This window comes from Psammomys obesus, unplaced genomic scaffold (genome assembly GCF_907164565.1).
Source record: "Psammomys obesus unplaced genomic scaffold, mPsaObe1.curated_primary_1811, whole genome shotgun sequence".
Classification (NCBI taxonomy): Eukaryota; Metazoa; Chordata; class Mammalia; order Rodentia; family Muridae; genus Psammomys; species Psammomys obesus.
This window is the reverse complement of record NW_026585644.1, coordinates 60,671,615-60,697,499: the sequence shown is the minus strand read 5'-3', so window position 1 is coordinate 60,697,499 and position 25,885 is coordinate 60,671,615. Positions and strand designations below refer to the sequence as shown.

General features: G+C 39.7%; 1 protein-coding gene across 1 annotated transcript in view; it reads right to left on the bottom strand.

The window, feature by feature from the left end:
- Positions 1 to 12,551, bottom strand: part of Vps13b (vacuolar protein sorting 13 homolog B) — a 563,330-nt gene extending 550,779 nt beyond the window's left edge. The window contains exons 1-3 of the mRNA XM_055622389.1: positions 12,165 to 12,551; positions 11,835 to 12,009; positions 3,473 to 3,616 (exon numbers count right to left, since the gene is read on the bottom strand). Coding sequence (XP_055478364.1) covers positions 3,473 to 3,616; positions 11,835 to 11,981 — 291 coding nt within the window. The 5' untranslated portion in view covers positions 11,982 to 12,009; positions 12,165 to 12,551. The remainder of the gene's footprint in view (positions 1 to 3,472; positions 3,617 to 11,834; positions 12,010 to 12,164) is intronic.
- Positions 12,552 to 25,885: the final 13,334 nt, after the last annotated feature.

Here is a 25,885-nt window from a genome sequence, read left to right as displayed (position 1 = left end):
AGCCAACCTTTGAGCAGAGTGCAGGGAATCTTATGAAAGAAGGGGGAAGATAGAAAGACCTGGAGGAGACAGGAGCTCCACATGGAGAGCAACAGAAACAAAAAAATCTGGGCACAGGGATCTTTTCTGAGACTGATACTCCAACCAAGGACCATTCATGGAGATAACCTAAAACCCCTGCACAGATGTAGCCTATGGTAGTTCAGTGTCCAAGTGGCTTCCCTAGTAAAGGGAACTGAGACTGTCTCTGACATGAACTGATTTGCCTGCTCTTTGATCACCTCCCCCTGAGGGGAGAGCAGCCTTACCAGGCCACAGAGTAAGACAATGCAGCCACTCCTGATGAGACCTGATGGACTAGGATCAGAAGGAAGGAGAGGAGGACCTCCAGTATCAGTGGACTTGGGGAGGGGCATTCATGGAGAAGGCCGAGGGAGGGTGGGATTAGGAAGGGAGGTGGGAGGGGGCAACAGGGGGATACAAAGTGAATTAAGTATATTTAATAAAAATTAAAATAAAAAAATACATCAATAAATATAGAATTAAAATTTTAAAAATGGTCAGAGTAGTTTAAGAGCTAATCAGTGGTTGCATATGGTATAAAGAAAATAATTTTAAATATCACTAAAATGCCATTTCATTTACAAAGATTTTTGTCAAACTTTAAATCCTGTCACTAGCATTTTACACCCCAGGGTTACGTGTAAAATGCTAAATAATTTGTCCAAATGTCAAATGCAATTTTCAAATTTTTTTTCTTTCCAAAATCTTAAACATCTGTAAAAAGCACTTGTTTTGATAGTGGTTAACATTTATGTCATTTGACCTTCTGTTGTATACACCACAAAATTCAAATCACAAATCCTGTGTAAGGAAGAAATCTGATCACTTCTGCAGTAGCCATCTGCATGACCCAATATCAAATATTAGCTCTAGATTGTACTAAATCATCTGTTACAAATCTGATTCCACAGCCCCTGCAATTAGTTGTAGGGGCTATCTCTTTTAAAATGTGTTTCTTAAAGGACATCTGGCCTTGAAATTTCTACCTTCCTGCTGAAAAAATACTTACTGTCTAGGTAATTTTCTTTCTTTTAATGTACAGTACCATATGGGTGGTATAACTAAGTCCAGATTTTTTTAAAACTTAAATTCAAGTAATATATGATGGTCAAGGACTATTAATTACAAACTATAAGTATAAAGGAAACTAGACTGCAATATAATTAGCTCCAGATTTATAAATAAATCTCAAATACTAAAAGCTCACAAAATAAATTTTTGTGAGAATGTGACATTGGCCTATTTATTTCCAAGAATCACATTATTTTAAGTGAAAATGAATAATATAGATTTGGAATCAAAAATTATAAAAACAAATACACATATATAGGACGCCAATGAGTTACTCTAACAAACTATTTATTTGAAATAGGAAATAATTTTAATAGGTCATAATGTTAATTTCACACAAATTAAAGTTCTTTTAAGATACACTAAAATTGCCTTATAGTTCTTATAAAGAATGGCAATTCAATCATACTTGTCAAGTCTTTTAAGACTGGAAAGCAATTAGGCAATGGCAGAGCGCACCCAAAGATTGTCCCAGCACAAAGGAGACTGAGGCAGGGGGTTAAGCCAAAGCCAGTCAAGCAAGGTCTTACCTCAGACAACCATAGAAATAAAGATCAAGTGCGCTAAGGAAGCAGTAACAAACTGACTGGCACACGCACTACTTCTCTGCAAGGTAAGTGGGAAAACATTTGTTTTCACAAGTCTGGTGTTGGGACCTATTTCCTCCTCTGGTGTCCATATGTGCATATGACAACACACAAATAATTTAATTTTTTAATAAATTTAACTCACACAAGAAATATGATTCTGAAACAAAAACTTCAAAAACAACAATGAAATCTGGTATAAACATAGATGTGTTTTCATGCCCCCCCCCCAAAAAAACCTGATCAATTTGCTGATCGAGAAATGTCATGTAAATAAAAATTCATTTAAGTCCTCTGCAAAAAATTCAAAACTCTTTGAATTTTTTACCAAGTTGACTGGAATGAGATTAACTAGTAAAAGCCATATTTAAAACTGGAGTTGACACAAAAGATAAGTAACAAGGAGGAGCCAAGGGAGGATGCAAAAATCTCACTCAGAAAAGGAGACAGAGTAGGCAGAGGCAGTAGTTAAAGAGAAGGAACAAGGTAGGGGCTGTAGAGAGATAAGAGGGTGGAGATCAGACCTTGGGAGAGTTGGGGGAGACGAGGTGAGAGGACAGAGGCCTGTTGAGAAAAGAGAAACTGAGGATGGTGACATCTCTGTGACAAGCTGGAGATCTAAGTCAGGGTATACTCCTGAGAGGATGAAGGAGATTCAAGCAGAGACTCCTTGCAAAGGCCATAAAGGCGGAAGAGGGCACCCTCTCTAGACTAGCCTCCTAGCAGAGGGAAGGGAACTTCAACCCATCCACAAAACCATCGACCCAAAATTTACCCTGCCAACAAGATGTGCAGGGATAAAGATAGAGCAGAGATTGAGAAAATGCCCAACCAATGGCTGGCTCAACCAAAGACCCACCCTATAGGAGAGTGCCAACCCCTGACACTATGAACAAAGCTCTGCTAACCTTGCAGACAGGAGCTTGACAGAATTGTCCTCTGAGAGGCGCTGCCCAGCAGCACTGAGACTCACAGCCAAACATTGGAAGTCTTGGGAAATGGTGGGAAGAAAGAAAAGAGGACCCAGAAGAGACAGGAGCTCCAAAAAAGACCAACAAAGCCAACTAACCAAAGCCCAGAGGGGCTTGTTAAAGCTGAAGCATCAACCAAGGACTATTCGTAGACTTGACGTAGGCCCCCTACAAAGAAGTAGCAGATGGGCAGCTTAGGCCTCATGTAGGTCCTCTAGTAAGGGAAGTGGGGATTGCACTGGACATGGCCTCACTTGCCAGCTTTTTGATCACTTTCCCCTAATGGGACTGCCTTGCCAGGTCACAGGGGAAAAGGACATGCTCAGTCCTGATGCAACTTTGTAAGCTGTGATAGATAAAAAAGGAAGCTCCCCTTTTCTCAAGAAAAGGGAGGGGAGAGGAAAGAGGTGTAGGAATGGGAGCAGAGGAGGGATGGGGTGACAACAAGGATGTAAAGTGAAGTTTTAAAAAAATTTAAAATAAATAATAAAAATAAAACTGGAGTTGATCAGACCTGTATTCTGAATACAAGTAATGAAAAGTCTACATGATCCCTAGGAGGGCTATGACTGATTGATTAACCAAATTTATATGAGAACACCCATTAGATACTTTATCCAAATTTAAAAAGGTTTTTTGTAAACTATGTTACTTTCATGGAAAAGTAGAAATTACATCTATTAGATATATTTGACAGTTGACATGACCCCAAGCTAAGATATATCAAATTAAAATTACTGTGGGAAGTAATATTAACAACTAGGCTCGGCAGTTCCTTACCTGTATACCATCTTTAAGTTTTAAGATGCATTCCATTGTATTGATGGTAATTACCACAGGTTCAGAGCCCAATTTTGTCCATGGCACATGAATCCTCAGTTCATGAATGTGGCCACTTAAAAAAGTGAATGGTAATTTCAGTTCCTTAAAACACAAAATATTAAAAAGAAGTTAGTAAATACTTAAAGTGTTTTTATTCTCACATATAAGCTCATTTCTTTTTTTTTAATTTTATTTTTTTCTTATCAGTTACATTTTATTAACTCTGTATCCCAGCCGTGTCCCACTCCCTCATTCCCTCCCAATCCCACCCTCCCTCCCTCATCTCCACCCTGCCCCTTTCCAAGTCCACTGATGGGGGGGACCTCCTCCCCATTCATCCGATCCTGTTATATCAGGTATCTTCAGGACTGGCTGCAAAGCTCTCCTCTGTGGCCTAACAGGACTGCTCCTCCCTTGGGGGGGGGTGGGGAGGCCAAAGAGCCAGTCATTGAGTTCCTGTTAGAAATAGTCCTTGTTCCCCTCACTATGGGAAACCAATTGGTTACTGAGCTACCATAGGCTACATCTGAGCAGAGGTTCTAGGTTATATCCATACATGGTCCTTGGTTGAATGTCAGTCTCAGAAAAGACCCTGTGCCCAGATATATTTGGTCCTTGTGGAGCTCCTATCCTTTCCCCATCATACTAACTCCCCTTCTTTCATATCATTCCCTGTACTCTGCTGAAGGTTTGGTCATGAGTCTTTGTATCTGCTTTGAAAACACTGCTAGTTAGAGTCTTTCAGATGCGCTCAGTAGACTCCTGTCATATGTTCAATAAGCTCATTTCTTAAAGAAAAATGAGTTTTTCAAAAAAAAATAATTGGGAGCATTACTGCTATTCAAAAATGATAAATGTTAAAGTACATGTAATAATAAATCATTAAAAATGTACTGTACAAGTCACATTTTAAAAGTTACCTAAATTCTCTACACTTTAGTTCCCTCCTCGGCCTAAAAGAAAAAGCCTACCCTCTATGTACATACAGCCAGTTTATAAATGCCGGTGTAGCAGCAGTCACAGAAGGAGTTAGCAGCAAGACTTGTGCTATACACTATGGCATTCTTCCAAAATCTCTAACATGCCTCAAAAAGTCTTTCTAAGACAAGTTGAAAAATAGGCTTACTTGGAGATAGGAGACTGAGCTGACAAAACAGAAACTGGACAATCTACTGTGGTGCACCTAATGAAATATTTAACCTAAATATGATGTGCTCATCAACTTGAAATGCTTCCAATTACTGTCCACTAGTAATAGGCAAAAGTTTAGAAAAAAAACGTAAGTTTGACCAAAATTATTTCATCCTAATCTCACTTCTAGACAAAACTTGCGATAAATCAAAGAAACTGTATTTGCTACATTTGTGCAATATTGCAGCTATCTGTAAATTTAATACTATTAAACATAATTTCTGCCTGCATCTTGTTTTAGGAACATAATAAAAGTATATTTAAATACAGGCAGTACATGTGAGTGGTTAAAAACAGTAGCTGTGGAACCATCTGACATAGATTCAGATCCTGTCTCTGTCATGTACTAAGCCAGTCACACTGGACAAATCTGTCTCATGTGCCTTTCATTATCTACAACTTTTAGATAAGAACAATAGTTTTAAGTATTAACCAATTCATTCATATAGTGTTTAAAATCTTTCTCATACAGAACCTATTCTAAAGATGCTAAAGAGTACTATTACTATTATTATTGGTATTGTTGTTATATAAGTGTGGGTCAAATGTGCAACCAGAGATTTTTTTTTTTTTGCCTAAAGCCAAACTACTAAAGTTTTACTGTGACTAACCTTTCCTAGTAAGTGCATCTCATTATAGTAAGCTTACAGTATTAACTTCTTCAAATACTATTCCACCCACACAAAAGCATATGCTAATCAGTATTTACAACAACACAATATTACTACACACTAACTGTATACTAAGCACAATTCTACGAAACAGCCCTGCATGTAATCCTTTAATTGTGAGGAGACAATGTGGAGAACTCCCCCTTTCAGTAGACTAGGGGAAGGGGATAGGAGTGAAGAGGGAAGGAGGGTGGGACTGGGGGAGTTGAGAGAGGGAGCTTCAAATAATGAATAAAACTGTGAAAAAAAATAATAAAAATCTTAAAAAAGAAAAAAAAAGTAGGTTCTGTCATCTACCTTTTAGAATGCTAAATATGAGGCATGAAGGATTGGGTAATTTCACAAAATAAAGCCTCGAGGCAAGACAGGATGCAAGTCAAACCAGATCCAAGTCCTTGCTTTTAAGCACTAACACTGCTGGTAGAAACCTCCTTTACCAGCACTGACTTCAACCACATCACTATGTAGATTCTTGGACAACGAGTGGTTATATTCCCACTCTCACACCTCCTGACGTATTCAACAATGTCAAATGAAGATGCAGTCTATGAACACAAATCAGAAGTTCTCAGAGAAATAAGAAACCCTGATTACATTCAAGAACTTTGTGTTGATGAATGTTAATTCATCAACTGAGCTACTAAAACAGAAGCATCTCCCTACATTAGCAAATGGAATTCTAAAACATACTGGCCACGTCAGTGGTACAAATCAAACTCTACAGTTAGTAATAACCTGATTATCAGCGAGATTGTTCACACAGAGTATTGTGATAAACAAGTATAAACACATGGACTTTGAAAAGGGGAATATATAAGTGATTACTGTAACAACTAGATCTTGAAGTAACCAAAACCAATTTAATTCCTTTCTGTTATTGTCACTCCTTGAAATATAAATCTACACCTTAAAAATGTTGTAGTTATAGCCCTTCCCTGGAATCTTTAAACATCCCCATAGAGCTGCAGATAAGCCTCAGCAATAGAGTGTTGTTACCCTAGTATATGTGAGGCTCTGGGTTTGATACCAGAACTGTAAGAAAAGGGATGCCAGAAGCACTTCCCGAAAATAGGAACTTCTATGGCTGCATGTAGACTATTACTAGCCAAGACTTAAGCTGAGAGCTAAATAGCTCTCAGAAATCTAATTCTAACCAAGTACAGTGAGCAATGCCTATAATCCAAGCTTTCAGGAAGCTGAGGAAAGAGGACCAAGTTTTAAGGCCAACCTGGGCAACATAGGGCTTCACCTACAACACTAATTACTTTTAGGTAAGCTGTAGTGGGGGGAGGGGTCTTTTTCAAAAACAAAGTTAAAATGTTAAATTAACATAAAAGGCAACAAACACAAAACAAATAAGTTTACATCAAATTTAAAACCTTTGGACAGCAACAAAAACAATCAACAGAGTAAACGGGCCACATGAACAATTAACAGATTTGAGAAAAAATATATAAAAACCATGTATCTGGAAAGGTGGTAATATCTAATGCAGAAAGAAAATTTCTAAAATTTGACTATCTAAAAAATCCTATTTTAAAAACTGAAGAAGCAAGCCGCACACACCTCTAATCCCAGCACCTGGACAGAAGTAGGCAGATTGTCTGTGAGTCTAGGGACAGCCTAGTCTACATAGTGAGTTTCAGGACACCCAGGTCTATTATAAAGACTTTGTTCCAAAAAAGCAGAAGTGAGTAATAACCAACTTGAACACAGACTTCTCCACAGAAGATGTACAAATGCCAACAAGCATATGAAAAGATGATCAACATTCAAATCAAGGATGCAAACCTAAACCAGTAAGATCATCGTTTATCAGTTAACATATACACTGTTAAAAATGTGATTGAAGACACACAGATCAATAAGAAATAATAGATTCATCGTTAGCAGAATATAAATGGGAGTTCTTCAAAGTAATACCAGATTGTAAAGCAAATCCATACAGAAACAAAAGGTAAATAGATAGTTATAATATAGTTGAGATAATTTTTCCTTGTTTCTCCTTCCAGTGAAGAAGACAATTACAAAAGGGGATGTTGTGCTGTGTTCCTGAAATACTCCCTCCTAGAAATATTGAGAAGCTCTCCCAACTTTCAAAACTCAGGAATCTGAGAATAGACACAAGGCTCCTCCCTAGTATAGATCAACAGTGATAATTGCTTGGTAGAAGAGACGCCTATTTGTAACTGAGCGCCTGCCAGCTGTGTAGAGAGCTCCAGGGATGCAGCTTTTGGGAAAACATCACCTATGCTGGGGTGAAGATTTCAATGATGCAGCTGTCTTTGCTCACCCACTATCCTCTTAAATCAATGGCTGTCAACCTTCCTAATGCTCCAACCCTTTTTATACAGTTCCCCATATTGTGACCATCCTAACCATAAAATTATTTTTGTTGCTAATTGATAATTGTAATTTTGCTACTGTTATGAATTATAGTGCAAATATTTGACATGTAGAATATCTGATATGCAACCCCTGTGAAAAGCCTTTCAAACTGCCAAAGGGGTCATAACCCACAGCCCAAGAACAATTGCTCTAAATCTTTTTGTAGCCAACTATAAGAAACTCACTATTTCACCAAGCTAGACTTGGATAAAACTGTTTCTTTCATCTGTTGTCAATGCTCTACCTCAACTAAATTGATGTTGTTCATGATTCCTTAGGGGTGGAAAAAAAAAAAAATAACAAAGCAGGGAACAAAGGCATTCTGAAGGAGAAAGTGTATTATAGTGACTTGTTTGGCTATTTTTTTTTTCAAATAAAAACATTTCCTCCTAGATTTATAAGTCTCAAAAAGCTAATGACCCATACCTTGGTTAGAAAGAAATGCCCCTCCCCCAGGTTAGTAATAAAGAATTACTGGACAGAGGAGAGGTTTTTTGGGTGGAGCAGCTTGCAAATTATGCAGTAAGCTCCAGGGATGCAACAAACATGAGCTGTCACCCATGCTAAGGTAGGATTTTCAGTGGTGTAAGTGCCTTTGAGACATCCCTAAATATTCACTAGTTTCCCAAGCCAAACTTAGAAAAATCATTTATTTAGTCTGTTGTATCTAGAGTGAATGGACATTTGTTTACATCTCCCCCAGAAAAAGGCACACAACAAAATGAAATGAAGGATACCAGATTGTGGTAAATCAAACTGCATATTGTAATCCTCTGAGCAACCACTAAAACGTAACTCAAAAATAACTTGGAATCAAAAGGAAAAGAAGACTAGAAAATCTCTACTGCTTAATAAAAATATAAATTACAAAGACACACCAGAAGAATAAAAATGACAGAAGACACAGAAAGGAATTTGAAAATGGCAGATGAAAATCCAACCATATAAATGTATGCACTGAACAAGAATGAATTAAATACTCCAACCAAAAGGCAAAGACTATCATATGATTATAATATAGACCAGCATGTGACAGAAGAAACACTTTAGATATGAAAATATAAATGAAATGAAAATAAAAAGCAATATATGTTTTGGTCCAGTATGTTTTGTATTGCTGTGATAAAACACTGACCAAAACCAACTTGGAAAGGTTTACTGGCTTACAGGTATAATCTGTCATCGAAAGAAGCCAAGGCAGAAATTTAAAGTCAGGAACTAAAGGAGAGACACGGAAAAATGCTACTTACTAGCTTGCTTTCCTGGTTTCTCAGCTACACTTCTTATACAGCCAGACCCACAGCAGGCTGGGCCTTCCCACACCAGTTAGCATTAAGGAAATGCCCCAGAGGCACGCCCACAGACCAATCCGATGAAGGCAATTCCTGACTGAGCTTCCCTCCTCCCAGGCATGTCAAGTGGACAAAATAAGTCATCACATATATAACGCAAATAAATGGTAATTACAGAAATCTAAAGTAATTATACTACTATCAGGTAAGAAAGACATCATAGGAGAAGAGGAAAAAAATGTTACTAAAGATGAAAAGAGTTGGAGAGTGAGCTAGGCTATGTGAAATCCTACCCAAAAAAGAAAATCCAATACGGGTGGACCTGAGTGATGGCTCTTACTAAGAAAGCCTTAATTGCGGGAGGGTGGGGGACACAATCCTGACTATAACTCTACCACCGGAGAGTGAGGAGAGACAGGATTGCTGGGATTAGATTCTATCTAAAAAGATACTGTGGAAAGTGATGGAGCAGTACACAAGAACACAAGTGTCCTCTTCTGGCCTATACACACATATGCAGAGGCACAAACATACATACGCCTCACGCACATATGCCATGCTCACAGACACCATGCTCACACACATAAATACATACATACACACACACACACACACACACACACACACACACATACACACACACACACATACGCACATACACACAGCCACATCAAATAAACCCAGAAAGGTGAAACAGGGCACCTAATAGTGATAAAAAGATCATATTCATGAAGAACATATAAAATAAGCAAGAAGAGTCATAAAATACATAAAGAAAATGAAAAAAGAAAACGACACTTCAAAAATAATAGCAGGAGCTGGAAAAAAATGGCTCAGTGGTTAAGAACACTTGTTCTTTCAGGGGACCCAGGTTTGATTCCCAGCACCCACGTGGTAGGTCACAATCATCTTTAACTCCCAGGGATCTGTGATACCTTCTTTGGCCTTAAGTCCAAGAGGTGAACGTGTGGTGCACAAACATGCATGCAGACAAAACATTCATACACCTAAAATAAATCCAAAATGTGGAAGATAGGCAAGATGTCTCAGCAGGTAAGGGCACATGCCCAACCAAGCCTGAGGAGCCTCAGTTCAATCCTCAGAATCTACGGAGTAAGGAAGAGAACCAACTCCTACTAGCTGTCCTACAACAAAAAACAAAGTCTATTCCCATCACATCTGCTCTACATTTTCAGAGTTTCTAGCCAGTGCAATAATAAAAATAAAAGTTATAAGCATTGATAGTATCTAACACGTTACATACTCATTAAAAAAAAAAACAAAAACACTGACTTAAAAGATATAAAACTAGGATTACTTATAATGGTATGACAGTGGACACAGACAATCAATCTGAAGGAACCTACCAAAAAAATGTTAGACAATTTAGAAAACAAACACTTCTTATCAAGCCCTAAGTATAAAAGAAAACACTGACATAACAGACAATAAATTTATAAACTTCTATTCATCAAGATACGTTTAAGAAAGTAAAAAAGACAAGCAAGAAACTGAAGATCATATATTAAAACACATATCTGACAAAGAACTGATTTCCCAGCTATAAAACAGGGGCTAGTGCATAGCTTAGTCAGAGGACACAGGCTTAGTGCATGTGAACTCCTGGGTCCAAAAACAATATAAAAATCAATCCCTAGACAGCAAACAGAAAAAGCAAACATTCATTCTTTCTCCTACTCTGTCTCAAAAAACTCAGAATTTACAAAAGATATCCAAGTAAGTGTTAGAGATAAGCAAACAGAGTACAATGCCATACCATTGCATACACATCCACCAGGAAGCCAAAATTCAAAGCAGCCAAGCATACTAAGTAGGAAAAAACTGTGAAATAATTAAAAAATTAAATGCAGAAATGGATTAGCAGTGTCTTAGGAGTGAGGTGTGGTGTCTTCATCCTGATGGTAAATTCCCAGGTACACCCACACTATTACACTTGGGATTTGTTCTCATTTTTAAAAACTAAAACAAAAACATTAAAGACATCCAACTAAGACCAAGGAAGAACAGGAAAGGAACTGAGTGCTTTTTCTAGATATCCAATAACAAGAAGGAACACACTATGAAAAGTATTGATAATCATACTCCCTTATCTCCCACAAAGCAGCTGGTCTCTGGCTCTTGAGCTTCTACAGATAATGAGTATCCTCCAGCACAACATATCATCCTTGGCATATGTTACTATTAAATGTGGTAAGTGAAAAATAAGTTTGTGAACTTTCAAGTCACAATTATTTGCATCAGGATTTCAATGTTTAAAAATATCCTAAAAAGTGATTAATAAAGAAGTTTTCAATTTTACCACCATTCTCAATTTGTCTACTCAATCTCTGAGGATACCATGAGTAATATCATTTTTCCTGACAAAAGGAATAGAACCTTCCTTGACATGTGTGTAACCTTGCCGACTTTCAGACTCTTCTACTGACCCAAAAGAACAAGAATGTAATGTTCTCCTGCTTCCGATGATATCGTAAGAGTGTGCGTATTTGGCAATGCTTGAAAATTGACTAAAAAGGCTGAAATTTTCTGCTAAAAAGAAAAACATAACTGTTTTTCTATCAGCCGAAAAAAATGCTTAGGAATCCTAATAGAATAAGCCGTTATGAGACAGAACGCCTTGTATTTTTCTATAAAATGAAATATCTATCTACACAGTAACCAAAACACGCTAACAAGAAATTTATGTCATTCAAAACATAGTAAACAGGTTATGTCTAACTAACCGAAGACGTTTTCAATGACAGCTGCACAGCTTACCTGTTCCAGAACATCTAACTTTAACTCGAGTTTGCTGAGAACCACGTCCCCACCCCATAGTGAAAGCTGCAGATCCGAAGGCTTTAAGTTCTTGATATAGCGATTCACATAGCTCATTAAAATTGGAGTTACATATGATTCCAGCATCTTCAAAGTTAGAAGTCAAAGCCGGATCCTGAAAAGGGTAAAGATGAAAATGTTTTACGTAACTAAACAGGGAATTGAAAGCACTTCTCAGGAAGGGCAGCTAGGGGCCACAAGCGGCCGCAGGCTTCTCCCGGAACGCCCTCCCCGTCCGACCGCCACTTCCCCGCTAACTGCGCGCCTCACCTGGCCAGGACGGGGAGGCGGCTGGTCACCTGGCCTGCGCAGAGAGTGCGGCCCCCTTCACTCCAGCCCTTCCGCAGCCCGGCCCGAGGAGGTCGGCTCCCGGAACGCAGCCGGATCTCCGGCCATAGAACCCGAGCTGTCGCCAGGCCCGCCCCGGCCGCCGCCGCACTCGCTCGGAAGGGAAGCACGCCACAGAGCGGCGGGAGGAGCTCCAGCTCCGGGCACCTGGCGGCCGCCGCAGCCGCGCCACTCACGTTCCGGGCCACTTCCGGGTGTGCCCGCTTAGTAGTCCGAAGGGCTTCCTCGGCGGGAACAGGGACTCGGAGCGTCTGCTTGGGACCACTCCGGCTTGGCTAGGCCTTCCTACCCCGCTAACCACCACGCTGGGTTAGGAGTCACCTAACCTAAGCGCTCGGGGCGGGGAGAAGGCGGGGGGTTGGGGGGAGACGGACCGGTAAAGTAAAGGCACCGGGGATCCGGAAGTGGTGCTGCGAGGAGAGGCAGTGGCCGGGACGTGACCCCGGTAGGGCCGGGAGGCTGGCGTAGCTGAGAGTCGGCGGTGGCGAGGAACGCTGGGCGCTGTGCCTTGGCGGTGGAAGAAATAGCCTTCGTTCTTCAAGCCCCAAAAAATAGAGAGGCGGTCCTTCCCCGTGTATAGTGGAGGAACTGGGAAGAGGAACTGGTGTCCGGTGGGGAGGAGGTAAAAGACAGGTAGGAGGAGCTAATAGGGCGGAAATTTTAAATTTACAGCTTTAAATTTATTTGCAAGGAGGGGAAGGTGGATATGGGAATGAAATTAAGAAGAGCAGAGATGTACAGCTTGGAAGAATGCGCTTAGACCAAACGTGTACGTAAACTCGTTCTCAAAAGAGTAGTGAAATAGTCCCTACTTCTCGTGTGCAGGTGCATGGGATGAACCACCGACCTATATATCGTCTGATATGGGGCTCCCCAAAAAGCTGAGGGAATGTCAAAATAAACAAGAGTCCTGGGCCAAAAGTGAGAATAATTGATAAGGAATAAATTCCGTTTTAAGGGCCAGTGTGGATTATGTTATGATGAAAAAGATGTATGAATGCTTCGTTGTGGGCTAACAGCAGAAACTACCTTGGAAATAGCACGGGGTATGCTGCCTCTATTTTTTATTTTTAACCAGCTTCTCTTACCTTGGGTAACCTTTGAAGAAAACATTGTGTCTTGAAAATAGTCGTTATAGGTTATTCAGTACCCACTCATGCTTAAAACTTCTGAACTTTAAAAAGAAATACTATTTCTTGAAAGAATTGGTGATTGCTATAGAAAATGGGATCTTTGAGAAGGCCAACTATCATTTTAATAGAGAAAATGATGTATTAGATTTCACACACAGAAAAGCAGCAAGCAATTGCTAATTCACGGCAGCTGCTTCCTCCAAAGCCTTAATAACCATGTAATATGAGTGTTATTAAAACTTAAATAACAAAATAAACATTTTTGTTAACCTGCAACACTTGAACAGCAGCTAGGTTAAAGCCTTGACTGAGAAGTTTTGATATTTAAAAAAAAAAAAAATGTTCTTGTCTCTAACATGAACTCAGTGGCTAACTCTTTGATCACCTCCCCCTGATTGGGGAGTAGTCTTACCAAGCCACAGAGGAAAACAATGCAGTCAGTCCTAATGAGACTTGATAGGCTAGGGTCAGAGGGAAGGGGAGGAGGAACTCCCTTCGGAGGAGATGAGGGAGAGAAGGTGGGATTGGGAGGGAATGAGGAAGAGGTCTACAGCAAGGATACAAAGTGAATAAACTAATTTATAAAAATATAAATAAATTTTTTAATGTGAAAAAAGTTCTACTAAACATACAGATGTGTGACAATCTAATAAAACACAGGATGTTATCCACATTCTTAAAATAAGTTGCAATACATGTGTTTGGTATGTTTTAGCATGATAAACGGGCCATTTTTCTCTTATAGCCAGAAAAAGGTGCCAAATCCCTAACATTATCTGCACACAGTTTGTTGTATTGAAAGTTAGTCATTTTCGGCCTGTGTTCAATGAACATTGTTATATATGCAGTTAAAATAAGTTTAAATCAGCCAATCATGATGGCACACACCTATAAACCTAGCACTCAGGGAGGCAGAGGCAGGCAAATCTCTGAGTTTGAGGCCAGCCTGGTCTACAAAGTGAGTCCAGGACAGCCATGGCTACACAGAGAAACTTTGTCTCCAAAAATCAGAAAAAAAAAAAAAAAAAAAAAAAAGCTCAGTTTCTTTTCATTAATATTCTTTGTCAAATGAGTAGGCTTTGCTCTACTCTCACATCTTTTCTAATACAACTCACATATGCACAAACTATTTTTGAAGTCTCTTCTGAAAGACTTTGAGGCAAATTGAGCAGATAGTAATTCTACAGAAGTAGGCCTCAGTTTGAATCTAAATAATCTGGATCTAAAAAGGATGCTTAGCAGAAACCCAACTTTCTCACAATTAATTATACTTCGCTGTAGGACTTTTATAGGTGTATATTAGCAAATGAGAACATTATCCGTTGTAAGTTTGCTAGTTTGTGTGTGTGAGTGTGTGTGTTTCATGAATAGGCCTTACGTGAATTACCTCCAAAGAAGAAATAGAATGAAACAGGAACAGAATACAGAGAACTACAATCATATCTGTGATATCTTAAAATACTTGATGTTAGAACAGTGTTTCTCAACCTCTAAAGCATACTTCAGAAATTATGTCCATGGCCAGTGAGAGAGTTCGACCAGTAAAGACTTTTGCTGCCACTTTTGCTGACAGTCTGAGTTGGATCCTGGAGGGTACATGACTAAAGGAGAGAACTGACTGCTACAAGCTGTTTTCTGTCCTCAGACATATACATATGTACATAAATGCATATATAATACACATAAATGTATAATGTAATAAAATATTTTAATTATGTTCCACTTTCTCCATAAGATTTATAAGTATTTGGTTTATCTGAATCACTATATAATTTAAAGAACAGTTCTTAAACAACAGGAGCTCTCTTAAGAATCTCTTTGTGCTCATTTTACTGAGCTGATTAATAGTGATGATAATAAAATATAATAATGTTACTATAATTAATATAATGAAATTAATAGTGTCCTCTAAAAAGATACGGCTGCATCCTGATCACCAAAACCTGTGACTGGTAATAGTTACCTTTTATATTATAATAAAAAAAAAATCTGATTTAGAAATGTTAAGACGGGAATGGTCTGGTTGGTAGCTTCACACACATTTAAACATGGAAAGCATTAACTGAATTCAGTAGGTTATTTTTTTAAAAAGACATTGTGGTGGCTTCAGTTAGAATGGCCCTGTAGGCTCATGTATTTGAAGACTTGGTCTCCAGGTGGTGAAACTGTTTGGGAAGGGTTAGGAGGATTGGCCTTGAAGAAAATGTATTACTAGGATCCAGGCTTTGAGGTTTCAGAAGACTTGCACACACACACCCTTTCTCTGTGCCTCTGCCTCTAACTTGGGGATCAAGATGTAAGCTCTCAGTTATTCCTGCCTTTGCTCCACAATCATGGACCCATGAGCCCCCAAATAAATGCTTATTTTGTAAGTTGTCTTGTTCATGGTGTTTTATCACAGCTATAGAAGAGTAACTAAGATGGACATAAGGTTGGGAGCTGCATGAGGGTCAGTCCAAGAGGAATTACAGAGAAGATTGGGGGATGAATATGTTCAAAATACATTGTGTCAAATTCTCAAAATTTAATAAAAAATAGTTTCTTCAAAAGAATATAAAGAGTTGTACCCTAAATCTAATGACAAGTATCTTTACAACAGTGAAGCAAAGGACAATATGAGCAAACAATACAATACTAAAGATTGAGAACTGTATGACATAGCTGAGAGTCAAGGAATGCCAAGAACCACCAAAGCTGGGAAAAGGCAAAAACAGATTGTCCAATAGAGCCTCCAAAATAATCCTGCTGCTAATTTTAGACTTCTGGCCTCCAGTACCATCAGAGAATAAGTTTCTGTTGTTTAAGCCATCCAGTTTGTGATAATTTGTTGCATCAGCAATAGAATCAAATAGCCCAGGAAAGATCAGCAAGACATCTAGTCAATATATAATGTGAATATTAGGCTAAACAGAACAGAAGGTACATGTTCATCTTTATGAACCAAAAGACTTGTTGGGACTCTTACAAGAAAAATTATAAACATCTCCGTAAGATTGGGATTTTATAAGTAAGTACTGTATGTAAGTCTTGAGTATTATCTCTCACTGCCAGGATCTTTAAATGTTATTGGAGCCAGTGAAATGGCTCATCAGAGAAAGGCTAAGTCAGATCCCTGGAACCCATATGATGGGGAAAGGGAACTGAGTCCCTCAAGTCATCCTCTCACCTCCACATGCCAAGGTACACTTATGCACACATATACATACACATACACACTTTCACACTGTGCTGGCTAGTTTTATATCAACTTGACACAAGCTAGAGTCATTTGAGTGGAGGAAACCTCAGTTAAGAAAATTGTTCCATAAGAGCAGGCTGTATTAAAGCCTCTTAACTGGTTCAGCAGTTAAAAGCATTGATTGTGCTTCCAGAGGACCTAGGTTCAATTGCCAGTACCCACATGGTAGCTCACAACTGTCTGTAACTTCAAGATCTGACACACACATGCAGGCAAAACACCAATGCACATAAAATACAAATACAAAAAGAAAAGAAACAGCTTGAGATTTGTCCTTAAGATGGCTAATGCTTGACCACCTCAGAAAAGATCCTGAACCTCCCCTTTACCTTGGCCAGGGAGGGTGCTCTTGAATCCATGAACTACATTAGAAACTATGAGATACTATGACAAGTTAGAGACATGGTAGGCTCCTGGGAAGATATGAGGGTGACTGTAGCTAAGACTCCTAGTAACAGGGATTGTGGAGACTGACCTCTAGTCATGGCTAGACATGACTATAACTAGACATGACTCCTATTGGAGGGAGGGGAGCACCAGCTCACCCACAAAAACTTCAACCTAATATCTACCCTTCCTATAGGATGTGCAGGGGCAAAAATAGAGCAGAGATTGAGGGAATGTCCAACCAATGACTAGCCCAACCTGAGACTCATCCCATGGGAAACAGCCAACCCCTGACAGACTAAGAATACTCTGCTATGTTTACATATGGGAGCCTAGCATAGCTGTCCTCTGAGTGGCCCCACCCAGCAGCTGATGGAAACAGATGCAGAGACCCACAACCAATCATTGGGTGGAGAGCAGGGAGCCTTGTGGAAGAGTGAGTGGGAAGGATAAAAGGACCCAGAGGGGACAGACCTACAGAGCCAACTAACCAGGGCCCAGGGAGCCTGTGGAGACCAACCAAGGACTATGCATAGACTGGTCCTAGGCCCCCTACACAGATGTAGCTGATGGGCAGCTCAGTCCTCATTTGGGCTCCCTAGTAAGTAAATTAGAAGCTGACTCTGACATGGACTCTTGTTGCCTGCTTTTTGATCACTTTTCCCTGGTGGGGCTACCTCTCCACGCCATAGGGGAAGAAGATGCAACTTGCTATGCTAGGATGGGTGGGGCCTCCACTTCTCTGCAAAGTAGGGGAGGGGAGATAGGGGTAACTGGGAAGGAGGTTGGGACCAGGAGTAGAAGAGGGAGGGGTGAATGTTCCTGAGGAATGTACACAATTTACCCTTGTTCATTGAAGTGCTGATTTCTCTACCCCACGATCTGGTTTCAATCTGGACATTGCATTGTGATGCTTATTCTAAGCATCACCTCTCACAAGTTTGTATAAACATGCCACCATTTGTTCTCCATATTGCCAATAAAACAACCAGCCAATGCTGAGCAATAGAGAGACTAGGGTGGGACATGCTGGTCCATAGGGGAGGAGAAAGAAGTGAGTGGAGTGGGTCAGAGAGAGATCTGAGAGGAGAGGACCTAGAAACACCAGGAGAGATGAACTAGACCTAAGATAGGCCTAAAAAGCAAGTATAATGTGGGCAATCTGAATGGGAGGAAGCTATGCGGACTTGGAGGTTTAGGATGGGGTAATTATTGCCCAGCACTGTGCTCTAGGTTAATTAAATAAATCCTAGTCTCTGTGTGGTGATTTGGGTATACAGTTGGTTTAGGAATAAGTGCTGTTTAACTAACAAATAAATCAATTATAAATATTAATAATCAGCAACAGAGGAAGCTACAACCAGGATGTAACATAAATAACTAACAATTAAAACAAACAAAAAAAGAAACCAATTTACTATGAGATAGTAAATATTTGTTTTAGCCTACATTTTGGCTTTTTTTTTTCTTTTTCTTTTTATGAGACAGGGTTTCTCTGTATAGCCTTGACTGTCCAGAAACTCACTCTGTAGACCAGGCTGGCCTCTTAAGTCAGAGATCTGCCTGCTTCTGCTTCCTGACTGCTGGGGTTACAGAAGTGGGCAACCGCTGCTGATGCTGCCACCACTGTCGTTACCTCCACCATTGCCACCAGGCATTTTGATGTAATTTCTTAAACAGTATTTCAAGTGGTAGGGCTGAGGATACTACTTCCTCAAGGTGAGATGAACCTTTAAGAACATGTGGGTTCAGATTTCTTACTTCAGTGGTGTCTTCCCACACATCCGTAGGCCAAGTTACAGGATCCTATTCTTTACCAATTAATGCTCTTACTTTAACCTGCCCTGTTTGAGTTCCTGTCCTGAGTTCCTTCAAAGACATACTCTGAGACTGGAACCTGAATGTTTGCTATAGTTCAGCTAACATTATAATGAGGGCTTCAGTTTGATTTTCTTCAACTTGGGCTCTGTGGCTGCTAGAAAGAAGATTCTCTTCCAGGGTGCACTTAGAAACCTTTAGACTGTCTATATGCATGTGGAGATAGTCAGTTTTTATCAGTAAATTCATCCTTATCTTTGTCACTTTATCCAGAGATGCTAAGAGCAACCAACTAGCATCATCATTTCCCTTATTTTTCCCAAAAATTGTCAAAATTTTTATATGCAAAGTCAATCAATTTGCATATTGCCACCAACAGTTGATGAATCAAAATAATAAAATGCATTACCTCCTTAAGTTTGTAGAATAATTCACACCATGGACTTTTAGTTCTCTCTGAGCTCCAAAAAAAGAGAGAGCCTTCAGTAACTGGAGAGACTATGGTAACTGTGATTGTTGGCAAATTAAAAAGTCTATTCCAGATACTTAACCACTCCTGGGACCATTTGGTGGTACTTTAGATTCTCAAGGGTTTATGTACCCTAAGGGAGTAGTACCCTCAGCTGGAACCCTTGAAATATTGTGTAAGAATTATGCCAAAATTTGTGTGTATCAACTAATCCAACATTGTCTGCCTGTGAATTGAAAGTCTAAGAATCCAGTAGTTACTTACTCTATGAGGCTGGATGTCTCAGCTGGTCTTCAGCATATGGTAGAATTCAGAAGAGCTATGCTCTAATGCCAGTGAAGAAATGAACTGCTAACAAGGTGAGACCAAGCAAACAAAGAGCAAAAAGCTTCCTGCTTCCATGTCCTTATATAGGTTTCCAGAAGAAGATGTGATACAGATTAAAGGTATGTATTCCCAACTGAAAATCTGTCTTAAAGGTGTGTCGAAGTTGACAACCAAGAATAGTCATCATAGACAGCAAAAGAGGAAGATATTCAGCATCAACCCCTGGCTTCCACATGTATCAGCACACATGTGCACATATCCACACAAGTACATATAAATACCCAATACACATACATACATACATGCATGGATGTATACATGCATACACATATACATACCTGCTTTGAGAGTCCATCTAATCACAGTCAAAATTGCTAACAAGAAAACAAATGACAGTAAATGCTATCAAAAATATGGAGAAAGAGAAACTCTTATCCACTGCTGGTAGAAATCTAATTGATGCAACCTTTATAGTAGTCAATATGGAGCTTTCCCAAAAACTAAAATTAGAAGTATCATACAACAAAGCTCTAATACTTTTAGGTATAAAGCTGAAGGAATCCAAGCCAACATATCCAGGAAATGCATATTTCTTCATGTTTGCTGCACTACTCACAAAGGCTAAGAATTGGAACCATGCCAGCTGTCTATCAATATCAGATAGATAAAACACATTTATACCCACTGGAATTTTGGTAGCTATAAATAGGTAGAACTGAACATGATTATGTTGGATGAATTAAGCCAGATTCAGAAAGACAAATACCTGTTTTCTCTCAGATGTAGAATCCAGGAGGGGGAGGAAGAAACCAAGAGGGGAAAGAAGAAACCTCAAGGGAGGAGACTCAAAAATAGGGTAATAGAATACATGTGACGGGGGCTGGAGAGATGGCTCAGAGGTTAAGAGCATTGGCTGTACATCCAAAGGTACTGAGTTCAACTCCCAGCAAGCACAGCCTGTGGGCACACATGCAGGCAGAATACTGCACAAATAATAAATAAATAAAATATTTAGAATACATGTGACATGAAAGTAGAAAAAAGAACCATTTGGGAGTCTAAGAATGGAACAACAGGAGTCAGGGTAGGGAGCAAACAGGATGGAAGAGCGCAGTGGGAGAAGAAGATCAATAAGGATGAAGCATAATTATGTGTAAACGCTCCATAATGAATCCCATCAAATTGTATGCTAACATATCTTCAAAAAATAAAAGAGAAGGTGATGCATTCAGGTATCAATTTAACCAAGGGTGTATTGTGATGGACAATTCAGTTTTTTCAACTTGGTTTGATTAAAAACAACTAGGGCATTAATGAATGCATCTTTGGGTATATCTGTGGTCTTTTACACAGAGTGTTAACTGAGGTAGAAAAGAAGGCCTGACAGTGAGTAGACCTGAGTTCAATCCCCAGTACCCACATGGCATAAAGAGAGAACAAATGTTGACAAGTTGTCCTCTCACCTCCACACATGCATGCTGTGGCACACATGCACAGATGCTCATGTATATCATGTACACTCAATCAATCAACGAAATTTTATTTTAAAAAAAGAAAGCAAAACAAATGTTCATGAATGAAAAGCCTTAATACTGTTAATATTGTTAAAGTGGCAATATAATGCAAGCCAATATATTTATTAGGCACAGTAACACAGCTTGTAATTCCAGCGCCTGGCAGCCTGAGCCAAGAAGATTGAAAGCTTAAGGTCATTCTGTGAAACTCAGGCAGTTCCAGGCCACCCTGAGGATACACAGTAAGACACTTACCTCAGGAAGGAGGAGAGGAAAGAAGAATGTTTACCTTAGTGGGAGAAAGCTCCAGGCCCTGACTTCTTCAATCTCACTCTGTGAAATAAGTATACAAATAGGTCTTTTTTTTTTTTTCCTCGTGTAACACAGCTCTGGCTGTTCTGTACTCTGTAGACCAGGCTGGTCTTGACCTCACACAAATTCTTCTGCCTCTGCCTCCCAAGTGAAGGGATTAAAGATGTACACCACAACGCCCAGCAGCAAACTAGTCTTAAAGGTGCTTTTTGTGGTTGTTTTCAAATGAAATCTCAGGATACCTGGCCAGAGGGCTCGAACTCCCTGTTTTCCTGATTGCATGGGAAAGAGAAAGGTCTGAGTGACTGAAGTCCTGCCTGATGGTATGCTATTGACATGAGCACCTCCTCAGGCACATGGGGAAATGGCAAAGCCTCCTCCTACCCCCACAGGCTCACAGGGAAATGGCAAAGCCATTGTTGATAATGTGAGCAGAAAATTCCCACCATAGTTTTCTCTTTATGGGATACTTTCTGTCTAGAAACTGCTCCCCTTCAGATAGTTGCCATTGAGATTAGCTAAACAAACAACCTTGTTTAGCTGTATATGGTAACTATGCCTCCTTGTTTATCTGTATGTTATAACACCATGGTCTTGTTCAGCTGTATATAATAACCCTGCCTCTCTGTTCTACTGTATATAATAAACATACTGAACTCCAGGAAACAGCGGTTTCTCCATCAAGTTCACCTGATCCCACTGTCTCTAGTCAGAGCAAGTCCCTGGAGCTATGCAGGATTCTGGAAAATGACACCCAAACAGGAACACAGACAGGAAGTGGACATTGGCCTCAGGACACTCTGGAGGGAACATCTGAGTGAAGGGAAGTAATAAGAATAAAGGATGAAAATAAAGGAAAGGGGAACACAATTCTGAGAAGAAAGTGAAAGAAATCTAGAGATAGGTAGCTCTGTGTTGCTACCTTGAAGAGATTTTAGGAAACCTGGGAAGTGCAGCAAAGGCATTTCAGTTCATTGGTTCTTGTGCTATATTACTGAGGTCTGCCCTTGCTTTGCAGAAAAGGGGACAATGAATTCAACCACTTGGGGAAAAATGAGTAATGGGGGGTTGGAAACTAAAAATGAGGAATGGGGGGTGAATACATGGTGGAGACCCAACCCCACCCCACACCAGTGTGTTCCCATTTTTTGCCTCCATTTTAACTGTTTTCCTATTATATTTGGCAAAAACAATCATGTCTGGAGAGTGACTGGCCAGCTGTGTGGGCCCTGAGTCTGGGCTAGGGGATGTGGCCCTCTTCAGCAGCCTACCTAGGAGTAGTCCACCTACTCAGGTGGACTAGGCAACATCCACCTGACATGTGCCATCAAACCTGGTTTATAAAACACCTTGTCCAGCCCAGCTCCAGAGGCAGACCTGTCTGGGACAGGGAGGAAACGAAAAGAATGACAGACCTGAAAAGAACTGATTCCCACTGTGTGTTTATTGACATGCCCCTGAAAACCAAGGAAGTTGTTAGTACAAATAGGTATTCAAGGATATGACAAGCTACTGAATAAAAAGACATAGGCCCAGTAGGCTTCTCCCTGACCACTCTTACCTGCTCAGATCAATTACCAAGTCGGACTTAAAACTTTTAAAGCATTAAAAACAAACAAATAAACAAGCAAATAACTCTTTGGCTCGTAGTGGCTTCCAACCACAGGCACACCTGGCCACCTTCTCTGTTTATACTCGGTTTTCAGCGACATTTCAGTAACCACACAGAGTACTAATGGGAATCAGTTATTTTCTGTGTCTGTCATTTCTTCATTTCTTCTTTGCCCCAGATAGGTCCATCTCTGAAGCTGTGTTGACCAAGGCATTATTATAAACCAAGTTTGATGGCACATGCCTTTACTCCCAGTATTGAGGAGTCTAAAGCAAGAGTATTGCAAGTTCAAGGTCAGCTTGAGCTACAAAGTGAAATTCTGCCTCAAAAGAGAAAAAAAAATAGTATAGACTTCCAGTGATCAAAACAGAATGATATTCCCATAATTAGAGACTGACATACAAAGTACAGAGTAAAATTGAGAGTCCAAAATATCTATGGCCAATTGATTGCAGGCCTGTTGGAAAAGAATATTTATTTTCAATAAATGTTACTAAGAAGACTGGATATCTACTTGCAAAAGGATGGAGTCAGACTCTTATCATAATATGAGCAAAAATTAGTGCAAAATAGTCGAAGGCTTCAATTTATGAACTAACCTATGAAGATCTTAGAAGCAACAAAGGCCTGTCTGAAGACAAACTGGGGAGAACTCAGTAACTATTTGCTTATTTATGTTGTCCTTTGTTGATGCATAGAACACAATTTCCATATATTTTAAAAACACTATAACATAGTGTTTTCTTAAGTTCGTGATGCTAGAAATTTTAGGACAGCTTACTAAGTATTTACTAAATGGTAATGATTTTGCTAAAACAGTCTTTTCTGAGTGTGGAAAATTGTAATATATTAATGTCATAAAGCTTATGTGTCAAAAGCTCTGTACAGGGAGACTATTAGCTCAAGAGGGGACCCTGTTGTTGCTTTTCTGCTGAAAGGTCAGGCTGCAGAGCTGCTTTTTGGGTGTTTGCCTTTATACCTGTGGATTTGTGTTGCTTTCTGCAGTGGGTAATGAGCAATATAGAGACTTCTAATTGGCCAAAGTGTTCACAACTGTCAGCTGTACATGAATCATCCCTATCAACCTCCCCAATGCAAAGCAACATCTCTGTGTGGAAATAATGCAAAAAGCTGGCAGATGGGGAAGGCTGTGAAATCCTGGCTGCTGGATATGACATGGCTTTTGCACACATCAGCACACAGGAGTTGGGGTTACCTGCATAAGACCCAAGCAGTTAAAGTTCCAGCATGGTGAAGGGTGGGGCTCTTAAGTTCCCATCCTTGGCAGAGTACTCAAATTGCCAGCTAATGGCTATTTGTGGAGGGAAGGTCACTCTGCTTTGGGGATGTGGCCACTGGTAGGTTGCCCACGTCCCAGTGATGAGTCCAACACTCACGTGCATATGGGCAGCATGAATTGAACTTGAGGTTATTTTTTAAAAAAAGTTTATATTGCAGCAATAAAAATTCAGGGTAATTTTGTGTACAATTTTTCCCATAGTCATTACATACTTAAAAACATACCACAAATATTAGAATTTTAAAGAGAAAAACTGTATGATGCCAAATTAGATTTATTACATTGTCCTTCAATAACAAGTAGGTTCTAGAAATTCTGGCAGCTATCACTTATAAATCTGGCCTGATACCCACTCATGCACTTACATTAATGTCTAATTTATTCTTCACTCTGAGAGCAATACCATCTTAAGCAATCCTAAGGCTTGCTTCACTCTCAACAGTCAAGTTCACACTAACCCAATAGTATGCAGAATACAATGATGTTTACCAGGTGATTTTTATGTGAAAGTTGAGCACAAAATCTGGTTGTTTGAAATAACCATATCTAATCAAGAAAAATAGCAAAGTAACCAGGGCTAACTGTGTGTAACTTCCTACATACATAGACCATTAGTCTGTGGTTTTGTTTTTTTGGAGCAGTTTTCCTTTGGGTTTTTGTTTGTTTGTTTTTGTAGGGTCTTCTGTTGAACCTAGAACTCACCAAGCAGGGATCTGCCTGTCTCCTCTTGCCTGTTAGCAATGAGATTATAAGTGTGTGTTACTTACCAGGCCACAGAGGAATACAATGCAGCCACTCCTGATGAGACCTGATAGACTAGGATCAGATGGAAGAGGAGGAGGACCTCCCCTATCAGTGGACTGGGGGAGGTGGCATGAGTGGAGAAGAGGGAGGGAAGGTGGGATTGGGAGGGGGCTACAGTTTGGATACAAAGTGAATAAACTGTAATTAATAAAAAAATAAATATTTTTTTTAAGTGTGTGCTTTTTTAAATCACAGGTCCTGGGGATCAAACCCATATCCTTCTTTTTATAAAGCACTCATTTTTTTTTAAATTGAGTTATCTCCCCATCCCTACTATCAAAGAAATTTAGCAAAGAAAAGGCATTATAAATAATATTACAACAAAGATCACTGGAGCAAAAGAAAATATCATGGTCTACTTTTAGCACGTGTCCTAGTTTGCTTTCCATTGCTGTGATAAACACCAGAGCCAAAAGCAACTTGGTGAGGAAAATGTTTGTTTCAGCTTTACAGCTTACAATCCACCATGAAGGGAAGTCAGTACAGGAATTCAAGGCAGAAACCTGAGGCAGGAGCTGAAGCAGAGGCTATGGAGGAGCATTGTTTACTTGCTTGATTTCTTGTACAACCCAGACCACTGCCCAGGATAACTCCACCTATAGTGGTCTGGCCTTTCTTATAGCAATCATTAATTAAAAAGAAGAGGGGAAGAGGAAAGGAAAGGAAAGGAAAGGAAAGGAAAGGAAAGGAAAGGAAAGGAAAGGAAAGGAAAGGAAAGGAAAGGAAAGG